This window comes from Siniperca chuatsi, linkage group LG3 (genome assembly GCF_020085105.1).
Source record: "Siniperca chuatsi isolate FFG_IHB_CAS linkage group LG3, ASM2008510v1, whole genome shotgun sequence".
NCBI classification, from domain to species: domain Eukaryota; kingdom Metazoa; phylum Chordata; class Actinopteri; order Centrarchiformes; family Sinipercidae; genus Siniperca; species Siniperca chuatsi.
In genome coordinates, this window is record NC_058044.1 from 19,404,271 (window position 1) to 19,413,766 (window position 9,496).

The window sequence follows — 9,496 nt, forward strand, 5'->3', positions numbered from 1 at the left end:
CCATTTCTGGTACGAGCAAGCGCACAGATCCCTGCATACACACGCTCACAGACACTGGCTAAATATGCGGACACACACTGTGAGCGGGATCTGTGTTGCATTATGTGTTGTAGCCAAAGCAATGAAACAAAACCATGGCCGCAGAAATGTTCACTTTGCCCAAAGGACCCTGAATTCAACAACAGACACACAGGCTGTGAAATTTCAGAACAGATTTTGTCTTTTCTGACAAGTTGGCCCCAAGCAGTGCGACCTGAGCATTGTCAAAGGCAGTAAAATGGATTGTAATGAAAATGATATTTTTCCACTTGAGACTAATACCAGACAACATGCAGATAGCTCTAGTAAAACAAAGTTACAGATGTATTTTGGATTCAGTTTTTAGTTTTATGAATGGTGGCAGCCTTCCTTGTATTTCTCTCTCAGCACAAACAGAAACGCACACTTTCTAATTGTACCTTAACTGCCTGTCTTATCTGTATATTATCCTCAGACATTTTTTAATAGAAACTCATTTTCACTATTCAAAGACCTGTCACTATTCATTATTTGTGCGAAACTGGAATTGCATCAAAATGTAATTGTTTCTTGAACAGGCCTCATGACAAGCAACAACTAGCTCCAAAATTCCAGCTCAAAAGAGCTGCTGCCAAACACTGACATTAGTAGCATCAAGATCTTCCATGCTTCAACATACTCAACAGTATCTGCATTATTTGTCACATCTATTGCTTCCATCTGAGCCTTAATTATTGCGATTACAAATGATCTCACTCCTGGGATTGTATGGTCTCTGGTTACAGAGGTTCTTGAAGTAGCAGTTTTATAAAAGTTCTTTGATTGTAATGGCTTCATTTAATCATAAATATTGTTTAATATAATATATACCCAGGCCTGGTGACTATTTTTGGTCCAAAAGGATGGTTCAAGGGCTGGGAACAGAATCACTCCTGACACCAAACGAGCCATTTGATCTATTTGACGTATTTTCAGTTCACAAGGTAGAAACCATTTAAACATGGTTACATTTTGAATGAACCACCTGACCTCACCCGACAACAAAAGGACGATGGTACAGAGCTGCAGCCTTTTCTGTCACGTCATATCCTTGAAGGTTTATCAATAAATCTAACCAACTATGTATTTTTTTATCATCAGTGTATGTACAGTTCATACAGTCGGGCTCCAGCACTGTGACAGCACTCAACAGCTGTGAATATTGACCAAGACTGAAAGTTCTAACTTCCAGTTATTAAAATTTCAAATGCAACTACCTTTTAAATACCTGGCATAGAGTCTCAGCAAAAATAGCAATGACCAGTGTGACAGGCTTCTCACACTAACCCCTCGTGGACACACACACTCCCAGCATTCATGAGACGACAGGAGCATTGGCAACAAATGGACATTTCAACACACACATGCAGACCTATAGAGTCTCCTGTGATCCCAAAACATGTTGTAGAAAGTTTGTCATTATTACTGCCTTCTAACTGCACGTGTGTATGTGTGTATCTTTTCTGGCTGTCTTTTTCTTGTGTTTGGTTACAGCACTTGATATATACCATACTGTCAGCCTTGCTTACAGTATGCGCTGGCTCAGTGGCCATGTTTCTGTCTGTTTGAGAGATACCACAGGTCTCAAAATCTAAAACAGAAGGGTGAGTTGGTCGTCTGGACCATGAGCGACTTATTTTTGCAGTGGTTTACAAAACGAGTCATAAACACTGATAAGAGCTCAGGCAAAAGAGATTCTTGAAGTGAGAGAGAGGCCATTCCCCCCTGTTTGAACTAGCGGCTAAAGACCTGACGAAAACTCTGTGTGTGTGTCTGTGCGTGCCTACAGGTCAGGTGTGTACATGTCAGTACAAAGAGGTGGGTGCTGACTGAAGAAGAAGTGAAGGTAAGGAATAGTAAGACAGTGCAAAGTGCAAAGCTACTCAGTCAGTTTATTCCCAGCTTTGTTTGCTGTGACCGGGACTAACAAAGCTTCCCGCCGGCACCTTTGAAGATGAAGGTTGCCGGTTTATAAAGGTGCACGGTGAGCTGCTCAAACATTAACCAGACCTTCAGTCACGTCTGAAAGGTACCAAAAGAACATGACAGCAGGGAGACATCTGAGGAAAAGCATGTAGAACATCTTTGTTCCCCAACTGACTTGATGTATTCTAAATGAAAAGCATCACTTCTATGCGCAAACAAAGGTCGAATTATACATATCTGAACGGTAGGATAACACATAATGCAGATGATTGTGCCCTCTGTTTTGAAGACTTGATTACGGTTTAATTGTCATTATCTGATATGTGCAGGATGAATTGTGATACTTTGACTGTTGACTTTTTCTTCAACTTGAACTGTCTGTTTCTCCTTCCGTTTGTGATTTCCCAAAAAGTTTGTCGACACCTGACAGAGAGAACATGAGCATGAACAGCAGACATTTAATCTACTGTACATTGGGGCACCTCTATGATTACGGCAACCACTGCTAAAAGCACATGTCTGATGATGGCATTGCCTTTTGATCTATTTAGGGCACAATTAACATTTCTGCATTTTCTGTGCTGGATTTCTCCTTGTGTGAGAGTTGAAAGTTGGTGCACAACATTTAGCAAGAAACTCTTTCTTTTTAAATTCTTGAAAAGAGAAATGCTGAAACTGTTGCTGGAAAATATCCTGTTATCAAATTCCACTGCAGTTGTTATGGAATTATCTTAAACCTCATTAAGGTTTTGGCAGTAATCCATGAAACATCAGTGTGGGCACAGCTGTTTTTAGAAGATGTAGAATTTTTTACCCCTGACGAGTTCAAGTTGGAAATGCACTCACATATCAGGCATATAAGGCATAAAAACAACTTAAAGTTGTTGGGTTTTTTTGAGTGTGGTTGTGGCTTTAAAACTCACTTAGTTTAATGATTATCAAATCAACCATGTCAACTTTTCTGCATGTTTGCTCCTGTCAGTCAGATGCCTCTGAGCAGCACCTGGGAACATTTGAGTGTACTCTGATTTCTGCGGTGTACATTATGAGATAGTTAGGCAAAACAAGCAGCAGGCCTGTTCAAATCGTCCAGCTGATTCTGGGGCTTAAGGAGTGGGAGACTCCTCATGTGTCAAACAGACATAAAGGAGTAATAGCAGCAAGGCTGGGAAAGAAGGTTAGAGCGAGCCGAGAGAATCTCTTCCAAGTCACTGACATATTACAGTATCAATGCACTGACAGAACTCTGAATTTCTACGTAGAAGAAAAAAGTTTCTTCCTGTCCTTGCAGCCTATACGTTCTCATTGGCCCAATAAGGTGCGCCTGGAAAAAAAGACAATTGACAAAATACTCTGCTGGCCCAGAGGCTATGGAAATGTCACTCTGTTGGCCCTTTATTTCCCCATTCCTCATCATACTCCCCCTCTCTCGCTTACGTCCGTCTCTTTCATTTTCACAATTGTCGTCCTGCTCCATCTCCAGCCCCTCCCTCTGTCCCTGCTTCTCTCTGGTGCAGTGCCGGTCCCTTCATTCTGCATGCCTTCAAGCTGTCTTTCTAATCTTCCTGAATTATTCAAGACACTTTCTCCTCTTTTTCTTCTTCTTTTTTTTTACCTAACACGTCAAGTAAACTGCACAAACCTGAAAACTGGGTGACTGGGGTATAAAAATTACAGTTAATTTGCACTGAAAGAATGTATCTCCGGACGGGACTGCAGCCGTTTCTCATCACAGAGTAATTAGCTGAAACAATGTCACCTTCCTCACTATGAGAATTGAGTGGGATTTCTGTGGAGGAGCTCATCGTTTAGCCTTTGAAGCTTGCAGGAGCATTCTGACAAGCCATTGTGCATCCATCAGACATTTCCTTCTACTTTTGCTGCAAACCTGGATTAACACCTCTAAACTGAGATTGAATCAGGTCTCTGTAGTTCCTGTGGTGCTGGCTATCGAACTCATTGCATTAGAAGCTTTTCCTTCGCTGTGGAGAGTCAATAACCCAAATGGATGGAGGTGAACACTCAGGAGCACATGAGTGTCCTATAAGATCCTGATGGATGTAATCAGCAAAGTGCACTTCAAAAGAGACACAGAGACAGACCTGTGTGTTCAAACGTGCTTTTGTGAATTTTTTTTTTTACCAGAGTTCTTTCTTTTTTCTCTTTTTTTTGTTGCTTTTTTTTGGCAGGAAGATTAGGGAATATCGGAGGAGCTTGCGTCAGCTCCGACCCCACACAGTGCCAGACCTTTTACTGCCCACAGAAACACTTTTGTGATTATTACAACCTTATGAGAGTCCAGTGACACTCACAGTGGCGTCATTAAGGGGAGTGCAACGACAAACTCTCAGATTTCGGTGTGATCACTAAAGTTGTCCCATTGAATGCACCCATCCATCTAACACACCTCCTTCCATTGTTCGCTGCTCTTACAGTGGTGTGATTTCTTCTTCTCTTCAAGATTCGGCATTTGCTTTAGCTCATACACACACACTCACATATTTCCGTAACCTACACAATGTCGCAAACTAAATATCTTGCTGACAACATGATGGATGCAGTGAGTGACAGGCTTTTATGGCTCCAGTGTGAAACGTATTATACATGTGCCGGTCCAGTAAAAAATAAAGTGTCAAAGATATCGACTAAACTAAACAATTCATTTGCATGAATTTAGGTGTTTTCTTTTCCACACATGTATCACTGTATATCATGTAGTAATTCAAAAGCTGTAAATTTAAAATCTCCCTCTACTTTGATTTGAATAACAATAATAATAATAATAATAATAATAATGTTTTGATAAAAAAATTTTAACACTGAAATATTAGTGTGTTGTCTGAATGCTGGGATTTTCACCACAGCAGTCTTTATTACTGAGTGTGTCTAATGTGGCTAAATAAGATTTGAAAGTTTATTCTGTTGTTTTTCTTGATAAGATTCTTAAATGTAGACATGGACAGCTATATCAGTGCTTTACAAATATATACCAGTTACTTTCTATCTCTCTTTCCTTTGTGTTCTCTCTGTAATGCACTTTGAAATAGAGTTTTTAAAAGTGCCACATATGTAAAATTTATCTCATTTTACTACAGGGCAAAGTAAGTATAACTGATATGAAATTGAAGGCTGGATAATGTGAAGAGAAAATCAGTCGGTAGGGTCAGTTGGCCTCCATATTAAAAAAGCACTCAGACTGGCATTGGTTACCTAACAACAGCCAAAATTTAAAGAGTAAAAAACACCTTATGCCTTGGTTTCATTGCTTTCTTTAACACATGACGAGTGTCTCAAGAGTCACAAAGTATGTACAGAATGTAGATATTTCCATAAAACTGCGCCTATTGATTTAGCAACACCTTCACTTCTGCCAGTGAGAATATGTCAGAGCTTTAGAAATGGACAAAACCAGCAAACAAAAACCTTTTAAACAGCTGCTGTGTGTCAAAGCGGCTGACATGTGCTGTGACTGTCAAACAATGTAGAGCCTCTTTCCCTGCAGACCTGCAGCAGAATGGGAAATATAAAGGTTTGGATTTGTGTGTTGTCTGTGATTGTGTGGAGTCACGCTGAGGTTTTAGTTTTAGTCTCTATCATCAACATCTTTCTGCCTCTCCTTCTGTTTCTCTAGCTGTCCCTCCTCATCCTCCTCACTGCACACCTCGTCAGCAGGAGCCGGACCAACATCAAATAACAGCAATTCTTGTTACTCTGCAATCTTCACGATTCAAACGCTTTTCTGTCCAATAATTAAAATAAAATGAAACTAGCTGAAAACAAAAAAAAACAAAAAAACAAAACAAACAATGCCAACAGGGAATTTGATGAAAATCCAAATGTCACATAAGGGCTTGGAGTGGATGGTGAATGCAGATCTGGGCTCAAGATTTCATAAAATCATCACACACAACACTAAAAGCACATTTCTGGGCAATTGGACAGCTTTAGAGATGTGTTGTATTACCACAGTTTGGTGATTCACACTACTTACTGCAACATAATTCAGTAATTTCATGAATCTGTACAAACAATCTTCAAATCGCCTCTCACAACTTCAGGCTTCCTTTCTGACTGTATCTTCTGTGTCTTACATACAGAACCTAAACTGACAGAAAGATGGCCAGTGATCCTGGATTCTATCTGTTATCTACAGATTCACATGTCTACGCCAGGTTGTAATAAAACACAACGACTGTAACTTTGATCACTCAGCAGCTGATGAAACATGTTGGCTCTCAGACACAAAGCGCAGCAGCATATGATATGAGAAATTTGCTTTTTTTGTTACACCTGTTTTCTTTTTAGGATAGAAAATACTGTTATTTAATGATATATTTAAATGCCTTACTGCCCACTTTCTCAGCTTGTTTTTCAGCTGTACCTTGATCATAAGTGTGAGTGAATAATATTAATAATAATTATGAAAATATCCAAATTAACATTTTTTTAATTTTCACTGTTATTTTCATTATATTTAAAACATAGAATTAATGCAATAAAACCAGAGCCACATTCCATTATTTCATTTTCAAATGAATTGTATTGTATTCAAATGTACAATTAAGAAAACGATTTGACTATAATATCTTACAATAATAAGATAATAATAAACTAATAATTTATACATTCATAATGATACATTTATAGTTTTATTCTCAGCCCCAACACCTTACATTTTGATATATCCTTTCATCTTGATTTTGATGTGGAAAATAATGAAGTGATAATAAAAAACTAAGTGTTCAATTACCACTGCGGTGGGTTTGTTGCAGGATTCTTCAAATAATTTAGAAGGCATCGCTTCATTGCAGCGGTAAAGTCGAGCTATGAGAAATGTTCCTGTGGACGATTAGGCTCAGTGGTCCCGTTTGAGGTGGTTTAAAATCCTCCATTATGGCCTGCAGCAAGCTAAATGGACTGTCAAATTGCATTTTCATGTTGCATGTGACTTAAACCCAGTTTTATGCTCGTGGACGTCACAATATCAGACCAAAAAAATGTGGCTTTGCTGTGGTTTTGTTTAAAGGGAACGTTCAAGTTTGGGATTAATGAACTGAAGCTGTAAAATTAGTCACAGATTAGTCATAAAATATCCCTAAATTATTATTATTACTATTATTATTATTATTATTATTATTATTATGTCTTTAACATTCAAAAGACCATCAAACGCATAATTTTGAAGGACCATATTTCACTGATTTTGCATTATATCTATTACCTAACAATGCCTGATCTCTCTCATTTTTGAAATATCTCCACTGTAGCCGACATTTTATCTTAAAATCATGCCAGTCCGTCCAGGCACCACAAATAAAGTATCCTACATGTACAGCAGCTCTGCTCAGCATCAGAGACAGGGCAGCGGATGGACTTACCGACACACTCGTTGGCCTCCCTGGCTGTAGCTCTCTGCCACGGTCTGTCGTAGTGGAAAGGTTTGCACCTGTCGCACTCCGGCCCGGCAGTGTTGTGCTTGCACTCACACACAAGACTCCCATCCCGGTCCTTTACGCACCGAGACGCGTGCCCGTTGCATTTGCATCTCCCTCCGACCTGCAGGTCCGACACGGCGTAGAAGTACGAGTCCCGGGCCAGCTCCGAGTCGTCCTCGTTCTCGTCGCCGAAAGTGTGCAACCGGCTGAAGATGACTTTAATGTCAGTGGCCGTTACCCAGTCCTGCAGCACCGGGGAGTTGTCAAAGTCGTGCGCCGACGGTCTGCCGTCCAGCGTGCTGAAGGCGATGAGCCCGCCGGTCAGAGGGTACATGTCGGTGTGGGAGTCCGTGCAGACGGCCTCCTGCTCGTTCTGCTTCGTGATAACGGCCCTGTTTGGCTTGTTGTACATCTTTCTGCACTGGGTCGAGTAAAATTGAAAGGGTACCCAAGTTTTACCGTAGTCCATGGACTTGTAAATAACCATGGATTCAGGTCGAGGCGAGCAGAACTGCAGGCTCACATAAGTGACCTCAAACTTCTTGCCGAGGGACAGAGTCAGGGTGACATTTTGCGGGTACTGGATGAAGTTCTCGGACTGCCAGCAGGTGAGGTTGTGTGGGTTGTTGAGGTCCGTCAGGTACGCCGGAGGGTGGTACTTCTTGGGATCCGAGGCATCGCAGGTGTGACAGTTCCTGGTCCTCTCGTCTCCTTTCTCCGCCGATGTCACCACGCAGTAGCGGCTGGGCGTCTTGCCGCAGGTGCTGGACACCTTCACTTCCTTCCCGAAGGCGGAGTTGACGAAGTCCGGGATGCAGCGCCGCGGGTTGCCGTGCTCGTCGTAGCAGGGGTCCGGGGGAGAGGTCTGCGCCGCGAACAGGCTCATCCCGTAGCCGCCGAGGGCGCTCCGGCACGAGAGGGACACGGCGAGCAGCACAGTCAGCACAATATCCACAGCCCTTGTCATGGTAGGTCCCTCTGTCCCCAAGTGTCTCTGCCGCTGGAGGAGAAAGGGAAAGCAGCGAGCATGTGGGGAGAGAGACAGTAAGAGAGAGAGTTAAGTTTGGTGATGGCACAGTAATGTAAATGTCTGCAAACTGTTTCCAAACAAACATTGGGGGCAAGAATTAGTACTTGACAGTGATATAAAAGTAACATTCACTCGCACCACATGCACGTCAGGTTTGGTGAAATTTTTCATAAAGCTCACTTTACCTGAGAATAATTTAAAAAGATGTCAAAATACCGGCGATGTTAGGCTACTTTTCTCTATCAGGCTTCAATCACAGCTCCTCCTGTTTTGTTGTTTGTTTCTTCAAATCTCCTGCGTAAAAATAGAGGAGCGGCTGGATTTTAAGAGTCGCTAGTGTCCTTATAGCAAGTCCCACTCCTCCTGCCGGTCTTTTCACAATCTCTCCCTCTCTATCTCTCTCCCCCCCTCTCTCTCTCTCTCTCTCTCTCTCTAGGATCGGATCTTGCTTGGCACAGCTTTAGGTCAACTCATCTTGAGGGGGTGACACCGGGCTGAACAACGACATCCACTGGTGACGCATCAGGAGATTGACGTGCGGGGGGACGCAAATTGCCGCAAGAGAAAGAGAAAACAACTGGAACGAACACAGCATTGATTCAATGCTTAACGACACCTGATACGATCACGTAGCCTGTAATCGCCGGGATGTGCAGTAAAGCGAAAAATATTATTAGGCCTTTAACTCCAATCATACAGTAAAACGATAATTATTACTGCAGTTTTCACCGTTTAAATAATAAAAGCTTGAAATACTGCTTAACATTTTCTCTGGTTATTTCTTTCCTGATGCTTGCACTGCGTATAACTCTCAGGGAAACATGATTTGTAGTATCCTGGTGATACTAACACGGCTATAATTTGTAGTCTACTGCTATAGACTAGGTAAGATCTAATTAAGGAACATCATTATAATGGCATTATTAGAAGATAAAATAAAAAAGTGACCAATGTCAACCAGAAGTCCCTTCGAAAACCATAAACACAACACACCTATGGGATCATGCAGGAATAGTCACGTGAGTTGTCGTTACAGTCACCTAAATGA

The 9,496-nt window shown here is 41.5% G+C and overlaps 1 protein-coding gene across 2 annotated transcripts in view; it reads right to left on the minus strand.

Annotated features, from left to right (window-relative positions):
- The window catches only part of ntn1a (netrin 1a), a 63,003-nt gene extending 54,128 nt beyond the window's left edge, over nucleotides 1–8,875 (minus strand). Inside the window, exons 1-2 of one of the 2 annotated variants that reach the window (XM_044189798.1) lie at nucleotides 8,634–8,875; nucleotides 7,362–8,418 (exon numbers count right to left, since the gene is read on the minus strand). In XM_044189798.1, coding sequence (XP_044045733.1) covers nucleotides 7,362–8,385 — 1,024 coding nt within the window. In that variant the 5' untranslated portion in view covers nucleotides 8,386–8,418; nucleotides 8,634–8,875. The remainder of the gene's footprint in view (nucleotides 1–7,361; nucleotides 8,419–8,633) is intronic. The other variant, XM_044189797.1, reaches the window with a different exon arrangement.
- Nucleotides 8,876–9,496: the final 621 nt, after the last annotated feature.